The 23,328-nt window shown below is 34.4% G+C and overlaps 1 protein-coding gene across 7 annotated transcripts in view; it reads left to right on the top strand.

Annotated features, from left to right (window-relative positions):
- The first annotated feature begins 5,854 nt into the window (after positions 1-5,854).
- Epha7 (EPH receptor A7) overlaps positions 5,855-23,328 on the top strand; it is a 182,128-nt gene continuing 164,654 nt past the window's right edge. For 3 of the 7 annotated variants that reach the window (XM_046431232.2, XM_046431223.2, XM_046431240.2), the window contains exons 1-3: positions 5,855-6,254; positions 10,639-10,703; positions 14,270-14,939. In XM_046431232.2, the coding sequence (XP_046287188.1) occupies positions 6,158-6,254; positions 10,639-10,703; positions 14,270-14,939 (832 nt within the window). In that variant the 5' untranslated portion in view covers positions 5,855-6,157. Of the gene's footprint in view, positions 6,255-6,475; positions 6,875-10,638; positions 10,704-14,269; positions 14,940-23,328 lie in introns of those variants that run through there. The other 4 variants (XM_046431215.2, XM_046431246.2, XM_058575605.1 and 1 more) reach the window with 2 other exon arrangements.

Below are 23,328 nucleotides of genomic sequence, written 5' to 3' on the forward strand. Positions count from 1 at the left end.
AAGATATTATCACTGTTGATAATATCAAAATCAACACACAGAAGAACTGGCAGATTACCTGTTTTTGCTTCCTGTTTCTAAAAGGAAACGTTGGTCACAAAAACAACCTGATAGGTGTTATGTCTCTTGAGTAAAGGGTATGCTTTATTTATCTGCTGATATGCCCAGTGACTTTTTAAACACTTAGTAAATGCTTGAAAGCCCTATTTTCGAATTGAGGTCAGTAGTCTCCTTCTGAAATATTAGGTTCTTCAGATTCTGAATTTGTAAATGATTGACTCACATCATTAAGGAAAAATATAGTTACTCATATTTTTAAAGTTGGCTTGTCCAAATTTGGGAAAACTTAGCATCTTTCTTCTGAGGTTTTATTCCTCTCCTTAATTGTCTAAGAAACCTGGGGAGCATACTCAGTGCAAAGGGATAAGATTTCATATCTTCAGTGTAGTACTAACTTTCTACTTTTGATCCCTGTCATACTGTATAACTTTTGAAAATTGCCTTTACACAATATTTCCAGAAGGATATCTTATTTGGTAGGTCCCTCCCCATTGTAATGCCATTCCACATTTGAACCAAAACAGTACAGACATTTCTTTTCATTCATATTTACATAATCAGCACAAAGACCATGGCTGGGTTGCTGGGTTTAAAGGGCCTTTAAGTCTTAGGCACATGTCGTCATCCAATGAAACTTTAGCTCAGAATTTTCTTTCCTGAGAATGAGCACTTCTTCGAGTGTTCATCATTCTCAGCCCGCCCTAATTTTAGAGAACCACCCTAATCTTCTGGAGGTTATAATATTGTTGAAACTCAAGTGGGATTGGATCAGGGTTCTCTATTCCTAGGGAGGTCCTTGTCTCCTAAACAAATTTGTCTACTTTCTTCAGAAAGAACAACTACATGTCAAGTCAAAAGGTGTTATGAGGCACCATCTTTGGCACTATATAGAATTATTCCCTGGAGATGATGCAGTAGCTTTAAAATTTCGCAAGCAGGGGAGACCATTAATGCATTTATTTCTCCATAACACAAATACTTCTACATTAGTATGATATATAGAAACCCTTATTGTTTGGACTTGTGAAATGCTTTGAGATTATTCAGACGATTTTGACATAATTTAAGTTTTAGTATTAATTAGATCAGAAGACTAGGATGAGAAGTGGTCTCTAAAATATTCCTCAAGATAGAGAGTTATGGGAAATTCAGAGAATGTGTAAAAACTCTGGATTCTCTGAATGGACCAGTCCCAGAGCTAGCTCCAAACCTGTATGACCCTGTTTCCAGGGTAAAATACTTTGGGATAAGTAGGCAGAGAGGAAGATAATAGCTGAGATCTATCTGGAAACTCAGAATTCTTCGTATATTTACTTAAGAAATTCAAAAGAACTTTTCTGAAATATATTTTACCTTTGTAGGTGCCTTTGAGCTCATTCGGATTTTAGCCTCTAGAACATAGTAGTTATATCATAATTTTCATACAGTTTTTAACAGGTGGGCATAAATACAGAGAGGATAAGAAACTCAAAAGGGCCAATGAGATTAAATATTATATATTCACAATATGTACATACATATACATGTATGCACAGATACACAATTCCATAATTAGCTCACCCTTATTTAGTATGCTCTTGATTGGCTGGGCCACCCAGAAGTCTGGTGCCCCCTGGTGGTCACTGAATCATCACAGATCTCTTGACACCTAAAATACCACTGGATTAAGAATTGAAAAATGGAAAGACTAGAAAACTTGAAAGCATGTAGAAGTGATTTGAATAATTTAATCCAGGTCTTCTTATAAGCACTGACAATTTATGGAAAAATTAGTGCAGGTACTGGAAACAAAGGACCTTCTCAGGCAAAATCAAATTTGAAAAAAGAAATTATTAAGAATAGTAAATTTAAGTTAAGTGATTTTGAGTATTTTGTGCCACATTTCCCCTGTCATTTTCATGTCTTTTAATATCAATCCAATAATAAAATTCATTTGAGTCAACACTTGATATTTTAAGTGATCAGAAAATTTGAAAGGAAATTTGAAGGGAATTCTTACAATTTTTATCAAGATAATACTTTTAGTTGTTTAAGCTATCTTAAATCAACCAAACAATTGCAGTTGAACAGTTATGATAATAATATTCTGATCTTTTTCCCACATATCTGACCTTACAAAAGTAAGTGGAATTTCATAAGGACACAAAATACGGTCATGACTATTTTTATTTGATTCCTGATTTCTGATTTCCTGTACTATTAGCAAAATCTGAAGCTGAGAAAAATAAGTGAAATTATTACTATATCTTTGAGTTTAGCTTTTATACAATTCTTACATTAGACTGCAAATAAATATTTTATATACAGTACATAAATCATGCTAATGTAAATATGTAAATGATTTTTCTGCACAGTGGAAAGATTGCTTACATGTTGACTGAATTCACAAGTAGAGAACCCAATATTTTATATAATATCTATTAACTGAGACATAATGTTTCTTTTCTGTTTATAATTAGTTTATTCTACATAGTACTTTTCGTAATTCAGTTTAAATTACCCCTTTTTCTGTGATGAACTTGCATTTTCACATTGTAAATACATTTATAAATGTATTTAGACAGAAAATACCAAAGTAGTAGGTTGAGAAACAGCCCTTTGGTTTCATTGTTGTTGTTGTTAACTGTTTACTTTAAGAGCCTTGGATTTGTAACTTGCTGAAATCTCCAGTTGTTTCTTTACCCTGTAAAAGCACATTACTACACACACACACACACACACACACACACACACACAGCCTGTTCTTTTATTTGAAAATTCATAGAACTTACTCCCTGAAGTTATTATAATTTACTTCTAAATAACTATTTCTGTGATAAAATCAGAGGATATTTCCTAGAGGTACTAGTATGCTGAATATTCGTGTTATTATAATAAGTTAAAAGAAAATAGCAGCTGTACCTTCATTTGGGAGGGATATCTTGAATTTACCAATTTATTTTCACAAATGTACATTTATGTGTAATTAGTAGTAACTGTATAACACAAAGGATATAAAAATTGGAAGTATACTCCTTGCATCAGAAGACAGGTATTTTTTTTTTCATTCCAATGCATTTTATGATAGATGTTATAAAGGAGGAGATATACATACAAATATTTTAGTTTTAGACTCTTTTTTCATTCATTTAAAATTTGCTAAGTGCATGTTGACTTTTTGAATTGCATTGTACAATGAATACATAAAGACTGAAACCTGTTTTCAGAATTTATGGTTTATCTCACTTGTGTTGGTTATTTACATCATTTGGTACCACTCAAGAAAACTGATTATTTTTTAATTCAACTTAAACCTATACACACTTTACTTTTCTCAAATTTGTTCTAGAAATATTATGCATAAAATAGATATCAAGCTAAATAAAGTTTTTTTCCAATTGATTTGAGAAATTCACCATTGTTACTTTAAAATCTGAAACAATTTTGCTATTTTTTTACTTCAGTGGCTTTATGTAGAAATAGACTTATATGCTTTACTGCTAATCAAATACAGTATATGTTTGTACATTAAAACATATGTTGCATAATATTGTATAATACACAATCTCTTCTCGACTGTCATTTTTTAATCAAATGCTGTGACTTCCTTATCAATATGCTGATACACTACAAAAGAAAGGTGTTTGGTAAATGTAAAACTGCATATTATTGTACAGTTCTGCAGGGAGAACAGTCAGCAGCCTGGCACATGTATAGTTAATGAGAAGCTTCTTGTCTCTAAAAATAAAATTGGGTCTGCACATGCCCCTATGTCTGACAGAGAGGGGAAGCAATAAGGAGACGCCCTATACCACTCATAATCATCAGAGAAGAAAAAAATATTACTTGTTTTCTGATTTTAATGGAAGAGTATTTGTATTCACATCACTGAGTATTAGTCATTCAATAGATAAAAGGAATATTTTAAACTTTAAAGGCTACCTTAGTGTCACTTTAAGAAGTGGGGATGAGACCCCAGGGGAAGTGCTCAAGTCCTGGAGAATTTATTTTGACTATTAGAAGTGGTTTAATATTTGGGAGTTCGTGGTTCTGTGCATTTTAAAATCTATGCATGGAAATCTATGTTTTTAACTCTAATGTTTTACCTTATAATTTTGACACTATTTGGGTATATTTGTGCTTCATCTTCTAACAAGTGTGCTATACCTATATTGTTTTGTCTGTTTTCAAGATTAATCTATTAAGTGGTTTACATTTTCTATGCATCTTTCAAAAGGCACTTGAGATGCTTTTATTATATTTTCTAAAATATTTACTAGGTGTAATGGCTAGGAACATGTAACATTTAAAAAATAAAGTGCAGACTCAAAGAGGTTAGAGAGGAAATTTTATTTCTCTCCTCTGTGTAATTTAGTAGGCAACTAACAACTACAGAGACGATTTACCATTAAAAAAAAAAAAGTCAGTGTACTGTAATTCCTGAGAAATCTTAAGTATACATACCAAAAATAACCCAATTTAGTTTATGGTTGTAAATAAGTCAGATAGGAAGAGTTTGGAGTCTTAGACAGGATCAAACTTTGTGTCTTCAGAAATAAAGGTAAATAATGAATGAATGAGAATTTTTTTAAAGGAAGAAGTATAGAATAAGAAATAAAAAGATGCTCAACTTAAACATATGATCAAATTACTCTATGACTTTTAAAACTGATGATTTGGCAATTAAAGTTTTAAAGTTCTTTCTCTTATTATATTACCCACCTCTTGAATGCAAAGTGTCCAAAACTATATAATGGAAAACAGATTTCTCTAGGCAGTTATCCTTTCTGTTCGGGTTGGATGAATTCAACTGGAAATGGTTACATTTTTATTCTCAGTTTTCTTTTGAAACATACTCACAGAATAATTATAGCATAATTACGGAAAACAGTAAATATTTGAGAAAAATCAAGGTCTGGCTTTATGGATTTGATACATGGCAACTTTCTTTAAAATTAAGAATAATTTATGCAGCGAAATGGGAAATGATCAAAGTGGAAGAATCCAAGAAAAACCTCAGAAAATTATAAAGATGTAAGAAAAATGATACAGAATTCTGTGAAGGTTCCTTCTTAATGTCCCACTTCAGTCAACCAACTATTGTGAAACGATAGGGCGGAGATGAAGGGAAGCTTAAAACAAAAGACTTCCTTTCTCTATGCCTGTTTCTTTTGCCAAGGGTTGTTGCAAACTCTTGAAAACACTGTTTAAACATAATACATTTGGGTACTTTCAGTCTTCCAGGGATTGTGTGTATGTGTGTGTGTGTTGGGGGGGGGGGGGGGGATAGTGCCCCAAGTTGACTGCCCTTGAAGTAACAGAAAAAGAAAAATCTAAACTTTTCAAAAATGGCAAAAACCAAAGTTACCCGACTCGCGGAGGTTGGAACAAAAAAGTAAAAGACACTTTATTTAAAGGCACAGCTCATTTCACTGTCCGGGCTCCACGCTTGGTAGCTGAGAGATGGCTGGCTTTGCGTCTGGTTTCTAAAGAACCACGAGGAGCAGAGCTATGGACAGGATTGTAAATTGGGAGCGTTATTTTCGACTTATTCGGCTTCACAAAAAGCTGCTGTTGCTAAAAGCATAGCGCCCACAGCCGCACACCAGTCGGCTGCCATCCTCATCCTCCCTTTCCGAGCATCCAGCGCGAGCAGAGCCAGAACCTGGAGGGAATCCTGGACCCGCAACCTGATTCCGCTCTGCGCCGATTGGCTCATGCTTCGGACTCCGCCCCCGAGGTTGAGGCTGCCGTTTCGCTGGGACCCGCCCCTCGGCCCTGGGAATCGCCTCCTGGCAGGCCGGCTGTGCTTGCCATTCAGTCAGAGTGGCGGAGGCTCTCGGATCGGAGCCCCGCCCCCTCCCCCCTAATTGATATTATTGGAGTGTGGAGCAAGCGGCCGGTCTGCAGTCGGAGACTTGCAGGCAGCAAACACGGTGCGAACAGGAGGGGGGGAAATAAAAAAATCTAAACGTGGAGCAGCCGGCCTGGGACCGAGAAGGGGAATCGATGCAAGGAGCGCAGTAATAATAATAGAAACCCACTTCGGAGTAAACAGCATTTTAAAAAGCTGCGACTCAAGATAACTGAAACCTAAAATAAAACCTGCTCATGCACCATGGTTTTTCAAACTCGGTACCCTTCATGGATTATTTTATGCTACATCTGGCTGCTCCGCTTTGCACACACGGGGGAGGCGCAGGCTGCGAAGGAAGGTAAGGCGATGGGAAAGCAAAGTTTGTTCTGACTTATTTATTTAGCTGTCTACCTGCACGAGCCGGCTCATCCGCGGCGCTGCCGGCCGCGCCTCCGGCGCCGGTCGACCCTCCCCCGCCGGCTCTCCGCCCCCTCACCGCTCAGGCAGCTCCTGGAGGACTGGCAGGCAGCTAGCCAGTATTGCTGCAACCTCCTGCAGCCCCGTGCCCGGGGCCGTCTATCCGGTGGGAGCGAGATTTCAAGCACTGGCAGTCCGGAGGGCAGAAGCGGCTTTGGAGGGTGCAGGGGTGGGGTGAAAGGGACGGCCGGTGAGCTCATTCCCTAGGACCTCGGGCGGGTCACAGCTCTCCTTTCACCCCTTTCCTCCTCTCCCTTCTCACTGTGTCACCTCCTGTGGGAGCTGCGGCCAGAGTTGGGTTGGAGACTGAGGAGCGCAGCTCCTAGCGTTCACACCAGCCCTCCAGCGAGCGGCGGGAGCCTGGAGCCTTCCCAGAGTGCCTGAGACTTTTGTGAGCTCCGAACATTCGGGTTACTAATGAAGTGCTCACTGCGTCGGTGGAGGCGGCGCGGGCCTGCGGTTGGCGCTCGGCCGCCTGCGCGGAACAATAACGCCTAGAAGGTGAAGCGGGGCGGGTGCGCCCCGCACCCGGCGGGCGGGGATGTCTCCATTCAGGGCGCTAAGCGCGCGGGGCCCAGCGACCGTAGGGCAGCGGCAGCCCAGCGGGCACTGTAGGGATGGGATGCAGGGGTTGGGCTGGAGCTGTGCAATTTGTAATGAGATGCCGCTGGGTGATTAGAAGTCTCCAATCATTTGACCCAGAGTCCTGCAGTACAAGTGGCCAAACCTTGAGGAAGATCTAGGGTTAGTTCTTGTGGGAAGATCAGGTTTCATTTGGCCAGCTAGACACGCCTGTGTATAGTTATTATTTTTATTTTTCCTTCGTCTTTGAACCATTGACAAAAGGTAAAATACCTTTCCGTGCCTGTAGTTGGAGCTGAGGAAAAATAAATCCTGTCAATGGAAGTGTCTTGCTTCTGATCAGTGTCACAACCCCCAACCCCATCTTCCAGGCCATATCCATGTGTGTGTGTGTGTGTGTGTGTGTGTGTATTTTAAGCAAAATACGAATAACAAGGCTAGCGAACTAGTCTTGTTTCTGAAGTGTGAAGTGCAAGAATCTGTTGGATTTAGGTCATGGTGGTAATAAAGAAGGGGAGTAGTATGGGTCCTCGCTATTTCTATTCCTGAAAACTGAGTGATTTGGTGCTGCTTTTTTATTTTCTTCGTGCACTCCTCTTCGTTCATTGAACCCCCCCCCCCAACCCAGTGCCATATTCTACTCTTTCAAATAGCCTGACCTTGTGACCCCAGTCTGCACATCTGCATTCTCTGTTGGCGCTGAATCCATTGAGAGAAAACCTTGCCTCTGAGCTAATGGTTATGTGTTTGCGAAGGGACCGACCTCTAATACAAATAATAATACATCCATACACACTAAAATCCACATTTGGATTGTTTTAACATTAGTGATCAGAAACATGAAGCCCTGTCTCCTTGTCGTGATTCCTTCTGAGTAGCGGGACCGGAGGAAAAGTTTACACCGCCGTGGCAAAGACCAGCGCGCGAGCACACACAGACTCCAGCAGGAGTTTGAGCTATAAATAACTGCATCACTAGGGGGAGAGGTTCCTGCAGCCAGAATGTCTCGCTCACTTGGCTCTTCTGGGTGCAAATTACGTGGAGTGGATTCTGATTCTAGGAGCCTGCATTTTCTAAATGCAGGAGTGAGATGTTTAAGACCGGTGGAGGGGATTGCTCTATGGTGGGTGGTCGGCAAGTGCGCCCGACTTCTCTAAGCTCCCCGTGCTCAGTGGTGATCAAGAGCTGGCGTTCTGGGAGCGAACTAGCTTCAAGGTGGCCCGCGGCGTCGTGGCACACAGGGGTAAGCGCCAAGAGCGCCTCGAGCAAATATTCAGTCTCTAGGATGGTTCGAAGTGGCTGTAAGAATAAAAGGGACCCCCCTGCCTCTACTCTCCCCACGCACTTTCTCTCGCGGAGGTCAGTTTCCCTTCCCGCTACTGGAAGGGCGGGTATAAGTCAGTCTGACGCCTGGAAGCTAAGTGCAGCTGCTGCTTTTCTTTTCTGTAAATGTAGCCGCCACTGTTCCCTCAGAGGAGACGCTTCCCGAAAGCGTCTCTCCTGCTCCCCGCTCTTTCTGGAGCAAGGGCGCCACCGGCTCCCTGGAGTGCCCAGGTCTGGCGAAAGCCTAATGGATGCTTGGCGCGGCTGGCGCGCCGGTCTCGAGCCCCCGCCCCGCCCCGCCAACGGCCCCGCCCCGCCCCCGGCAAGCCACCGCTGCCGGCGCGCAGCCCTGGACTGGCTGGGTCCCGGCGCGCTTGCTTCTAGCTTCCGTGCACCCACCCACGCCGGCCCGCGGGCAGGTTGGGGAGCTAGTCAGCCCTGAACCTGTGTCCCGCGTCCGGATCGGCTGCGGGGATGCGCCTCCGTGGAGATAAGGGAGGATAGCTCTTGGTACTCCCAACAGAAAGGATAAAGCACGCACTTGGGGTTTATCCTGAGAGTGGACCCGGGGAAATGATATACCGATCACTTGAGAGCTGCTTCTGATTAAAAGCTCTGTGGTCGATTTTTTGTTGTTGTTGTTTTGTTTTGATATGTTGATTGCTCTCTTGTTTGTCATCACCACCCTACTGTGGCCCTTTGCTCCCACCAGTGGGCTGATCTGAGGGGTGATGAAATGGCTATGGCAGTAAAGGATAATCGCAATGTTAATTTCATTCCCCCAAACCACCCGAGAAGGTCACCTGGATTTTGAATCCAGTTGTCTATTGTTAGTGGGAAACAAACAGTTTCAAAAGAAGATATCAGGAACCCATAGTTTCCTTGTGCTTCATTTCTCTTGCTGAGGGTACAAATAAACTTTAAAATTTACTTTTCACTTAAATTCACTAATCCAACGATTTGTTAATGGTGACAAATGGAAATACAGATTGATATGTTCTAAGTGTGTGAGTGTTTCCTAATTGAAAGGAAGTCGAATGTTTGTGGTTAAGGGTTTTTTTTTTTTTTTTTTTTTTGAGACATAGACTCCCTGACAGTCTTAAGTGTAAAACACTGAAACAAAAACTGATGTCTCTATGTCTTATCTTCAGTTACGGGAAATAACTTTGACGTGTGTGAAGCAGTTGAACACATAATCAAGGGCTCCTTTGTTTTCTCAACACGTTTTCATTACCTTTCAAGTAGTACACACTTTCCCTCTAGTGATTGAGAATTGTTCAGTATTTAAAAAGCTCATTCAACTACATATTTTTAAGTCAAAATTTTAACATTTTGCTAGGGGTAACGTTAAGTATATTTACATACCCCAAAACATACGTTCGTATGATTTCTGACCAAATTAATGAATTTGCCAAAATACAGTAGTCAGATAAATATTTTTAAATCCATTAACTTATGTAATTCTGAATCCAGTTTGATCCAAAGAGTTGTCTTTATAAGAGTAACTGACCAAAATGCAATAAAATTATCAAATTGGAAATATGATGTGTATCAATGTATAACATTCTAATGCATTATACTATGAATTCTACTCACAATATTTATTATGCTTTTACAAATATTAAATTAATTGCACTATACCTTTTGATAGGAAAAAGTGGAATACAACTGGTTTTAGAATTCAGTTCAGAGTTTAGATATACCATTTTGAGAATTTGCTAATTGAAATATTCAGAAATCTAAAAAAGTACTCCAAGCTGATGTTTGATTAACTAAAAAATGTGCCTTGTAGATATTAGTCAATTTGTTTTTCTTGTAATATTGCTTAACAGTTTTGGTATGTATAAGTTATTTTGGGAAGAGAGAAAACACTGAAAAGTTTCTTTTTTTAATAAACTCCAATTCTCAGGAGAGAGTAGGAAGTACAGTTTGCAGAATATTATAAATTAGTGACTGACTGAAGGGTAATATGGGAATTACACCTTGTTATATTCATGCTGTTGTATTTGAGAAAGTCTGAAGAGTTCAGTGGTTTATAAAACTATAACATGCAGTTGCTGTACAGTAAGTGTATCACATTTCAATTTTTTTACTGTTAATTTTTATGTCTTAAAATTTATTTTAATATTTTTAATTAAAGAATACCAAATAATATGCTAGTATTTACTATCCTTTTTCCTTCAGAAAGTAGAGTATACTTTTATAAAGTAGCTGTTCTTTCCATCATTCATTTATATAAATAATTATCTGAATATCATAAATCATATAATGGTAATCATATTAAAAATTTCATATTAAAATGCTTACAGATATGTTTAAATTTTTCATGTAACATTTGGAAATAAAACTTTCTTTTTCAGTACTACTGCTGGATTCTAAAGCACAACAAACAGAGTTGGAATGGATTTCCTCTCCACCCAATGGGGTATGTACTTTTACTCATAAAATACCATCATTTATTCTTTAAAGTAAGAAACAAAATCTCCCTCTGTTCCCCAGGGGAATTATTCACGTTCTTATATTTAAAGTGTTTTAAATTGAAACATGTTGTTCAGTGTTTTGTTGTGTTATGAGACTTGATTTCTCTCAATAGATAAAACATATTTAGAACTTAGGGAAATGGGGAAAAATATCCCTATAACCATAGCTTTTGAGTTCTTATTGTGAGTGGAATCATACCTCAGAGTCTAGGCTATAAATACTAGCTAATTACAGGGGACATTCCCTTGACAAACTCACTTAAACCTTTCTTTTGTTGTTGTTGCTTTTTACTTCTGTAATATAATCACCAGATAGGTTGTGTGTAATTCTTTAAAATAGTAAGTAATCTTTTATCCTTTTTAAAAATTAGTTTCACCATCTTTCATAACATACTCTAAAATGTAACTAAAAACGTAATATGTTAAACATTGAGGCATAAGATTTGCTGTAAAAATTATCCATATTTATATCATATGATATCTGCTGTTATTAATCTGTAGTGATGGCAGAATGACATATTACTGTAAAAAGTCTGCTACAGTAAATGTAACAATAAAAATCCATCAGAACAGGAATAAACCTTAAAAATGTTGACATTTTAAATATTTTTAATATATTTAGAAAAAACATTTTTTTACATTTTGTTTACTAGCCATGGTTTACTGTCTTAATTCTAATTGTGGGATAGGGCACATTCTTCATCCCTTATTAAGGCAAAGTGCTCTGAGAAAGGAGAACATACAATGTTACTTAAGTTTGCTTCACCACATGAGGAAATCTGGAATCAAAAGAGCTTGAATTCTAAGGATATAAAAACTGTTAGATACTGCAAATAGAAGAATGAAAGTCTGAAAGGGATTTTTTAGTAGAAGAACAATATCATAAAATCAATAAGTCTTGAACTGAAATTTAGTTTTAAGAATGCACAATGTGGACAATTTTAATCCGCCTAAAACATTCAGAGTTTTCATTACATTAATTTTTGAGAGATTGCTTTAGATCATATTTCAGTTATTTTTACTAGTCACAATAAATTATGAAAAAGTGACAAATATTTCATGATTAATATAAAAGTACACTGAGTTTGAGGTATGAATGTAGTACTTTCCTGAAAGTGAAGTGGTTTCCCTGAGTAAAATAATATTCATAATAAAAAAGAAAGATATTAATGATTAAAAATGAAACACATTTCTTTCCAGTAACAGATTTAGTGTATTTTCTACCATTCATCAATTAAAACAAAATAAAGATAGAACATAGTTTTCTCCCTGAGGAGGAGTAAACTGTTTTATGATTGTAGTATTTCACTCATGTAATGCACAAAATCATAATATGACTTTCAATGTTATCTTGGGCTCAAATGGGCATTTTATCAGTCCAGAGAATCTTGGGCTAATAGTTAAACATATATGGCAGTAGGAATCAACAAATATTATTAGAACATGGATTGACAATATTTTCCATGTATGACACAGATTGATTCAAATGATTAAAAAGAAAAATGGAAAAATATTGTTATTAACACATAAGTTTTGAAAAAAAATATTTTGCAAGTATGCTATAAAAATGCAGTGCCTAAAGTAAGACACCTTTCCCAATAGTGTCATTTGTGAAATGACTGCAGTTTTAGATTATAAAGCAAGAGTTGCTTTAAATGTATTTATGTAGTCTCTCTATTTGTTACTTACATCACAGTTTTCTTGAAAATTTCTCCTCAGAAATAAAGCAATTTAAATGCAAATTTTAATTAATTGAGCCTCATATGAAATAAAGTTAATTTTTCATGCATATATTAAAAATATTCTTGAGGTAGATATAGGAATTTTTTGAAATATATTGCTTCTTAAGTTAGCCTTAGTTTCTGCAAACTGTGGAATTGTCAAAAAGAGTAAACTTATCTTTGAGGATTTTGCTTTTTTTGGTAGATTAACATTACTAATCTTACTTCATTTGATAAATTTAATCTAATCAAGAGACCAAACTCTACTCATCCAAATCTATAAGTTTTGTATATTTGGCTTAATGCCAAACAGAGGAGTATAGGCAACTAACTGAAACAAAGCAAAAAATGAGAGTACTGTTAACTACTCAAACAAAATTTGTGCTAAAGAAGGTGCAGTATGAAAATTGGATCTTTACTATATATGAAGACCTTTGGCGATACTAGCCTGACACAATAAAATTGTAGCTAATATTATAGAACTATTACAAGAAATTTATAAATTGTAATGTATTGCTATTTTGTCAGTTCTGTTAATTTCCTAAGAACAGTTTTAAAAGTAGATAATAATATTATATAGAGCAAATAAATTGATACACTAATCATGTTTAACAAATAAAACTCATTATCAAATACTTGTTATATTATTTTCCCATCTTTTCTTGAAATAATAGTTTAAATAGTACATCCTAAGTGATTTTGGACTTGCGTACTATTATAATTTATACTTGACATGTGTGATTGCAGAAATTAATACAAGTAGATGCATTTCAGTATTAAGGTATCATAAATGTAAAATAGAAAATTTCCCAATAAGAGTAATAAATAACAGAAACTATTCTTATTCTAGGCTTTTAAGACTATTAGATAAAATGAATTCTTTACTGTTGAGCACTAGGTAATACAATATATGGTTCAACAATCTTTGAAATTGTTACTAAACTGCCTGTTCTTTTTGTTTTTTGGTGAAAACATAATTTTGGTTGGTTTGTAGTATATATTGTATCAGAATATGAATAGACATTTTTAAACTTCTGATGTTTCCTGACAGAAAGCATATTACAAAATGAGGTACAACTTGCTGATTTGTCATGTCTATTGATTGTCTATTGAAAACAATTTTTATAAAGACGAATCACTTTTGGAACTATTTATTTATGGTTATGTGGCTTTATGTACAATATTAAAACAGTACTTCAATATATGAACAACTCTGTAAAATGCTACTCCCTTATAGCTCATTTTGAAAAGATTGTAATATATCTCACCTTGTAAGTAACATGTCATTGAATACGTTTATATTTCACTTCTCTAGGCATTTTTCTCCCCCATGTTTTTAGGTAATTTGTAAGTTGTAATATAATATGGCCACTTAAAATGTCAACTGAGTTTTCAGAAATTCTGCCATGCATCCAAGTGTATATACTTTAAATGGTAATTTAAATAATTGTGAGTCTTAGTCTATAAAAATTGTAATCTCAGTGGAGAATACAGACATAAGCAAACATGCAAAAAGAAATGCTAATATACTAGCAAACAGATATTAAACAAAATGAAATATTTATTGTATGTTCAAACAAAGCAAGCAACATAAGTGATGTTCCAAGCTGAAGTGGAAATCCTTCTTTTCTCTGGTTTGCAGTGTTTGTTGAGATAGGAATCAACATAACACTTTCAATGATCCACATTTGGGATATAGTTCTTCTATGCATTTTGAAAAGCAGCATGTTATCTTTTTGTTGTTGTTGTTCTGAATAACTGATGACCTTTTTTTTTTTTAATTTTTACAGTGGGAAGAAATTAGTGGTTTGGATGAGAATTATACTCCAATAAGAACATACCAGGTGTGCCAGGTCATGGAGCCCAACCAAAACAATTGGCTGCGGACTAACTGGATTTCGAAAGGCAATGCACAAAGGATTTTTGTAGAATTGAAATTCACTCTGAGGGATTGTAACAGTCTTCCTGGAGTACTGGGAACTTGCAAGGAAACCTTTAATTTGTACTATTATGAAACAGACTACGATACTGGCAGGATTATAAGAGAAAACCTCTATGTAAAAATAGACACCATTGCTGCAGATGAAAGTTTTACCCAAGGTGACCTTGGTGAAAGAAAGATGAAACTTAATACTGAGGTGAGAGAGATTGGACCTTTGTCCAAAAAGGGATTCTATCTTGCCTTTCAGGATGTAGGTGCTTGCATAGCTTTGGTTTCGGTCAAAGTATACTACAAGAAGTGCTGGTCCATTATTGAGAACTTAGCTATCTTTCCAGATACAGTGACTGGTTCAGAATTTTCCTCTTTAGTTGAGGTTCGAGGGACATGTGTCAGCAGTGCAGAGGAAGAGGCGGAAAACTCCCCCAGGATGCACTGCAGTGCAGAAGGAGAATGGTTAGTGCCCATTGGAAAATGTATCTGCAAAGCGGGCTACCAGCAAAAAGGGGACATGTGTGAACGTAAGTAATATGTGCTCTTATGATTCTTTGAATTTTTTTACTACTTCAGATGTCAAACATTTTAAGTAATAATAATAATCATTCAAATAAATAAATCTGCTCTATATAATCTGTTCAATTCAGTAGATCTGACACAAAGTCACTATCGGACTTAGCAAATGCCTGGTGTGGTATCTGCACTAATGATGTGTTGTAAATATTGGTGACAATGATATTTGTTAAAAAAAAATTAATTTGTCCTGATATGAAACTCAACAGTTTCACTTTTGGCTATGGGGCTTAAGATAGGAGACCAGATAGGTGGACTAGAATTAGGAATATTAATGTGACATTAATAAGGATTTAATGAAATGTGATTTCTCCTGTTTTTAATGAGTGAAAAATAGAAGTTCAACTGGACTGCTAACAAGAGCTCCACAGATAGGCATGGCATAAAATAATATCATTTCAAACTTTAGAAATGTTTATTATAAATAATATAACTTTGATAAAAACTCATTATTTTTCGCTTTATAAGTCTGCATTTACTTCTATCAAAGATGTATTTCTTTACTGGACTAGAAGTTAAAATGAGTGCTCTTCTGAAAGTCATGTTACAATGGGCGACATTTTTGTGAAAGTGAACCAAAGTGAAGTTTTAATTATCTCTGTTTATCAGATGAATGTTCTTTATTTATTTTTAGACAATACTAGCATATAAATTACTAAATCTTTTTCTTTCCTTTGTAAAACAGGCTTTTCTCTTAATAGAATTATGTGGTCAACTGGTCATTATTTTTCATTTTAAAGCAATGCCACATAAACCTTCCATATTGATATTATTCTACATGTAGGTCCTCAAAAAATCTTATTATAAAATTATATTACTTATATCACATATGACTTAAAATATATAATACATCACCAAAATAACTTTTGTATATTTTTTATAATCCTATAACAGCAGCCTATGAGGTAGTTTAGAGGGGACTAGAACTAATCATACCTATTATAACTGAATTTGCTTGATAACATTATTTTCAGACAGTGTATTCTGTGCTTTGCATATTAGCTTACTTAATGAGGTAGGTATGATTATCATGTCTATTGTAGAATGTAGAAAGTTTTCTCTAAGAAGGGTTAACTAGCTTGCTTGGCATTATATTAGTAATATTTGCCTTTCCTTACAAAGTTAAGGCATTCTGACTCTAGGGCCTGGGCTTTTAGCAGCAAAATCACTATTGTTTCTAAGAAGATTCCTAGTGAATATTCTTTTTCATTGCTGAAGTCAAATGTCTCACATGTAGCAATGTTGTGCCCCATATATCATATAAAAATCATGTTGTTTCCCTATAAATTTTTTTATTTTACTGAAATAACTGAAGAAATAACAATTTAAAAATGTATTTAAATCTGTGATGTCCCAAACAGTCACATATAGCTCTTGGCACTTTGGAAAGTAGCTCCTCTGAATTCTCATGTGTTGTAAATATGAATTACAAACTGGATTTCAAAGGCATACTACAAAACAGGAATATAAGATATGTCATTAGTAATTTTAAAAAAATGTTTACTGCAAGCTTAAGTCATATTTTAGATACATTGAGTTAAATTTAACATAATATCAAAATTAATTTCAACTGTTTCTTTTTATTCTTTTCTTATTTTAGCTACCTGAAATTCAGAAAGGACACACATTGCTCACATTATATTTCTCTAGGAAATATAAAACATTTTTAGATAGAGTAACTGCAAATATATTTTCCATACTGTTTGAAGAGTTAAATCCTTTATTAGGATGGTTGCTAAACATAGAAAGTACTGTGGCTCAGAACTCAGTTATTTTTTGTACTTTATGTGACAATGTAAAGTGAACTCTAAGCAAAGCAAATAGAGATGTTGTAGGTTCAGGTCCCGTAGAACAGCTTAGCAGAATCTTTTCGTACCCCTTGAGGGAGTCAAATCTAATTCTCACTGTCTTATTTCTTGGCCCCTCACTGATAGTATTTTTAATCTAGTGGAAAAATCCTTCAGGTCCTATAGCATATGTAGAAATCAGTACTAGGAGGTAGAATGCTATTGCACAGGGTATGGATGAAAGTATTTCCACTGAACAAATTCTTGCTAGTGTACTAATCATTCAGTGAAAGGTTTATTGACCCATTCGAAGTTACTTGAAAGTGATGGTGGTTTCAAGGGTAATAATTATTTCAAAATTTTAAGAACACGACTACACTTTTGTTGTAAAAGCAGCCAGTTTTAATATTTTGCAGATCTTACTTGATGTGGAAATAGAATTTAAAAGTTTTTCACATTTAAAAAATGGAAAAATAAGAAAAGAACATATACATACATATAGAAGTACAAAATTAAATTTGCTTAAGAACAGAATAGGAAATAACATCAAAGGTCTTGCTGGTTTAAAATTTAAATGTTATAATGAAAATCATAGTAATTTTTTGTTTCATTTTGTGCAATTTAATTCCAGTGAGTTCTACATTTATTTTCCAAGAAAAAGCAATCAGGAAGTGTGTGAGTTCTATACATTTAAGTAGAAAATTTAATAAGAAAAAGGCTTTAACCACAATAAACAGATATATTTACTATTAAAATAAAAGTTCCCAATTTCTTCCAAATGAGCAAAACCATTTCTTTAAAAGTGGTAGTGTTAAAATTAATTGTTTTAGTTTTAAGAATTGAAAACACATTTGAATACCAAGATTATTGCAAGTTGTATGATGTACCTAAACAAATAAACTAAAATTATTCCACTGCCATCTCCATGAACCCTGCCTTGGAAAAGATGGAATTAGGTATTAATAGTGTCTATTTAAAAAAATGATTAAAGAAGGCAAGATGCCTCCTATGGTATCTTCTATGTACATTGCTGTAAGTCAGGTAAATTGTTTATGACATAACTTTCTTAATTTTTTAGACGTGGTGATGTTGACAAAGGAATTAAATACCTTAAACTTAACTATGGAACCATGTTCATTTGCAAAAGCACTTCTCTCCCTGGCATAATTCCAGTGCATTGCTGTAAGAGTGCTTGTCTCTGGATTCAATCCAGGCCTGCCTTTATAATATTCCTCCTGTTTCATTTCAATGATTCTGTTAAGAGTTTGAAAACAAATCCAGTACCATATTGAGGAAAACTAATGTTTTGAGAGAGGATGCTGGTGAGTCCCTAGCCAAACAAGGGTGGTTAGTCACTTAAAGGCAAGTTTATCTGGGCACTTCCTGATGTGGTAGCCCATTGTATGTTTGATAAGAGGATAATATGAAATATGAGTAACGATGAAAACTGATAACAATTTTGATCGGTTGATATGATTTTTGTTTCATGAGCTTGAAAAAATAACTCAGTTTTAAAAGCAAATTATTTCTCAGGTCTTGTAATTCTTAAATATAATGCTTTCATGAGAATACATATTCACAGTAATTTTTAAAATATATAATTCAAGTTAGTAGGCTTTTATTGTCACAATTTATTTTGAAAAATTTACTTTTAAGTTGCAATGTCTATTTAAACTAGCCAATATATTTTCCTAGATTAAAAATGTGATTCTTTAAAAATATAGAGCACATTATTATGTTTTACATATACAAAAAAGTTTTGAGAATACTAATAAAATTGTATAATGAAATATATTTTAAAATTTTATAATTTCTGTATCACTTTATTCAACTTAAAAATTAGAAAGGTGTTTTGAGATGTGTGGAGCTCAGGATTATGACTTGGATTTGTGTAAGAAATTCAGTGTATGCTGAACAAACATGTTCATTTTCTCATTTAATCCTTATCACATCATTAAGAGATGGAAAGTTTTATGTTTTTCTCTTTCTTTCAATATATGAAGGAATCAAAGCCCAGAGACATTAATAAGTAATATAATTAGATGAGAATTCAGAATCCTGATTGTCAATTTGTCTTTTTTCCCCACTGTACTATACTGCTACCCTAAAATTTTCTCTGGAGTTTTCCAGTTATATCTTAGTTACTGAACAACTGATGAAACATTATTTTAAGTAGGGTAACTAAATGCCCAATTTGCCTGGAATAATTATTTTACTTGTCATAATTGCTTCTTTTCAATTTTAAATGTGCTTTTTCTGATGAAATGATAAAATATATCATTTAACTATCAAAGTTAAGGATGTAATGTAGTTTCATGCACATGTTCCAGAACATAGAAATGTGATTCACTTAACCGTATTTATTGCTCAATTTTAAATTTTCTGAAAAGTACAGAAATTTCCTTTTTAGTGATTTTATGCATATAGATGAATAATTTTCAGTTTAAGGATTTTACTTGATAGTCACTAATTACTTTCCATTAATAAGTTAGCAGTTCTACAAATATTTTAATGTATAATTATGCACACATTGCATTTATAATTCTATAAATTAAAACCTGCATTCAACCTAATAGCTGTAACAATATTTAAAACCTGTTTCTTGATTAGATATTTGGAAAATCATTCTTATTTTTTATAGACAAGCAACATGTAAATTATAAAACCAGTTTTTATGATAACAAACAAGTCTTTAATTAAATAGCATATACTGAAATGGAAGATAACCACAAGGTGAATGTGAGTTTTTTAAATAGAGTTTTAAAATTCGGTCTCCACACTTACCAGGTACATAAAGTAGGACAAATTCTCTAAACTTTAATTTCTTTAAGTATAAAATGGGGCTAATAAAAATAGTACCTCCCTCACAGCATTCATGTCAGAATTTAATGAAATAATACATGTTAAAACTCTAAGAATAGTATCTGGGACATAGCAAATAATCAATGAATACTTGCTGTTATCTTATTATTAATAATGCAACAAGGAGTTTGCTAAGTAATCTCATAGTAATGAGTGAATGAGCATGTATCTTATAGACCAGGAATAGTTAAATATCCTTTGAACCAATAATCTGTCTCAGTTATTTTACTTAGGAGGATATTTAAATAATAGAACTTTTGACCTAGGCTTTTTTTCTCTCCATATCTTCAAGTATTGGAAACAATTGAAATGTTAGAAATTAAGGTATATCACATTAATTTAGTTCAGTTCTTAAAATATCAATACTGCCTATCAACGATAGGAATTTTGAATTGTCTTTTTAATAATATCAACAAAAAGAAAATAAACTTCTGCATTTATTGATATTTAGAGTCATGAATAATATACCCAGAGAAAAAAAATGGGTAATAAATATAACAATAAATATGTTAGAGAGGGTGGGATTGTGAGTGATCTTTTGTTCTTTCAAAGATTTTAAAATATGGAGAAAATTTATTCTTATCTTTTACAATTTAATTTTTAGTTATAAATAACCTGATAGTTCATACAAATACAAGATGAATTATACCTTCAAAGTATGGGTTTTCAAAATTATATTAGCTTCTGTATAAAACAGATAGTGGAGCATAGTAAATGTCAAGCATAATTTAAACAATATGAAAGGCTAGCATTTCAAAGCATTTGATAGTATTTTATTCATTTGGTAGATTTTATTCATTTGATCATTAGTTATTAATAGATAGCAAGTCCTATTTGAACTCCTCCATGTGTATTAATAAATTTAATCTTGGAGGCAGGTGTCACTAAGTCATTTTGTAGGCATTATCATTATCCAAGTATAAAGCATTACTTTAATTGAAGTATTAATAAAATACCTCAATAGTATATAATAGGTTACATACATCACCTGTATGATGTATGTAAACTTTTTTATTTTTTGGTACTGGGGATGAAATTCAGGGGCACTGGGCCACTGAGCCACATCCCCAGACCTATTATGTATTTTATTTAGAGACAGGTTCTAACTGATTTGCTTAGCACTTTGCTTTTGCTACGACTGGCTTTGAATTTAAGATCCTCCTGCCTCGGGCTCCCAAACCACTCTGATTACAGGTGTGCATCATCACATCAGGCTATTTTTTTTTTTTTTAATGTAAAGAAACCAAAGCATACTGAAGATGGGTTAAGTACTGACTCTCACAGAGTGGCATCCTGCTATTCAATCAAGGTGTTCTGGCTTCATAATCCTTAACCTGTACCCTGTTTTTTTGTAGAGGAGTGTTTTATCTATTGCAGATACTTGTAAAAATATAATTTCAGAATATCTAGAAAATAAGTGATACTAACCTGAACATTTTCTTTCATTATTGTTTCAACATTTTTGTCTCTGTCTTAACTAATATTCTAACTATTTTATCTGCTTTTTCATTTTCTTTCCTATTCCAGTTCTTTAAGTGGCAGTCAAAATATACTTTGTAAATCACAATATAAATGAGGTCCTTTTATTATTGAGAAAATGCCAGCCACTTAATTGCCCACTGAATTCACTATTTTTTAGGTTGGCTTTCAGATCCTTTCATCTTGACCCCAGCTGCATATTTTCCTTCAAGTCCTTTCTCCTCTACCTGTCAATGGCCTTCTTTTACCTTAAACCCACTTGTAGATATTTCTGGGGTGCCACATTAATTAATATTTGGCCTCTAAAAATTAGGAAAACAAATTAACTCCTATGCTTCTTATGATCACTTACTGTACTGAAATCCTGCTTCCTGGGAGAAGCTTTCCTGCCTTCTGCAGTTACTTCTTGTCTGTATTTTGGTGGTTATGGTTAGTACTGATCTTCTGGGTCTTACCGTGCCTTTATTATTTTCTACATCCATACCTTATGTTGGGGTTTCCGGACAAAACCCACCAGGGTAGCTTAGGTTAAAAATTTAGATCTTTCAAATTCAGTGCTATTTAAACCCGGTTTGATAATATTTCCTTTTGAATAGTTCTTCTCCACCCTCTCCCCATGGCAATAATGACATGGTATTACATTTTATTCATATGTACTTCCCTGTTACACTATATAAGCTTTGTGACACCCCAAACTTAAGCGTTCTACTGACACAACACAGTAGTGCAATTCCTTGAATGACCTTAATCTTCTAATAAGTGTTCATCAAATTTCTTAATGTTTAGTCATATACTACCCACTGAAAAGGCAAATATTTTCTTACTCCCGGTTCCTGTCATTAATTTACTCCTGTACATGGCTGTTCTCTAGGAGTTGTCTTAAACTTTGGGATCACAAGAACTCTCCATTATGTTTCATTTTCATTGTCACATAAAGCAGGATGATGTGCTCAGAGTTACATATATGGACAACACACTGATCCAGATTTGAGAAACTTATTTCTATGAAAATAACTGTTTTTCTTCATTGTTTTGTACCATTTTCTGCCTCTGCCTTTTTGTCTGTCTTTTCAATTTCTCAACCTCCCTCCTGGAATGAAATGAGAAGTATTTCACCCATTTTGTATGTCTTGAGAAACAAAGAACCAAGAGTTTGAAAACATTTTCTAAATCAAGGAAGTCTGGAGAGCTGTCTGTATTTCTTACCTGGAAAAATAATTTTTTATCTAAAATTATATTCTTTTGGTTCTGCATTGTGTATCACAAACATTTGAATTGAAAAACAAACAAAAATAGAAACAAAATTTAGAAATCATTCCCTAAGCTAATACGATATTCTTTTCTATAAATTGAAAACCATGTATGTTTCATTATATGTCAAAATGCATCTCTAGTTTGAATTATACCTCTATTACCTTTATAATTTTCCCCACTCTTCTTTAAATTATCCACATTCAGAAGCTCCTAGTTGTCTTAAGGCATTTTTGAATCTGTAATGGATCTGTAGCAATGTTACCTCCATGGTCCAGGCCCACAGACATCTATTCCAGAAGCAACTGCTGTTATCAGTTTCTTTTGTACTTTCCAGAGATAGCTGCTCATATATTTTTATAAATGTAGGGAAATATAATTGAGATACTTACAAGTAGAATCATTTCACAATTTTCTTTCAGACATTGTATGAGTCTTAACATTATCCTATTTTTTTTTTTACTTATCTTCAGTTATTTTTTATGTACCCACAATAGGTTGAGTATGGTAATCAATCAGTAAATAAAGAAGAATAGAAAGAAGCATGAACCAATAAAAGGCAGGAGAAAATAAGGAAGGAAATGTGAAATTATGTGTCTGATTTAGTTTTCTTTAATTTATGATTATTATATGACTTTGAGCATTTCTAATTAAGGTGACATTAGCAAGTATATGGTCATGTTTTATATTTCTAGTGGAAATTTAAATTATCTTTAATTCCTGCCAGGTGGTATCATAGTATAAATCAAATATTTTGGATTTAATTTGATTTTTATATATAATTTACTGAAATTTCCTCTAAGACAATTATTACTAGTCTATAAAACATTTTAGTGAAAATGATTTTGTCTATATAGAGCTATAAAATATAGTTATATTGTGCTAAAATAATATTTTCATGAAGAAATGTAATTTGGCTATATATGTGATATTTTCCTCTATGAGTATAAAATATGATATA

Source organism: Marmota monax, unplaced genomic scaffold, assembly GCF_021218885.2.
Source record: "Marmota monax isolate L192 unplaced genomic scaffold, Marmota_monax_Labrador192_F-V1.1 WCK01_AAM20220418_F8-fsc00013, whole genome shotgun sequence".
Classification (NCBI taxonomy): Eukaryota; Metazoa; Chordata; class Mammalia; order Rodentia; family Sciuridae; genus Marmota; species Marmota monax.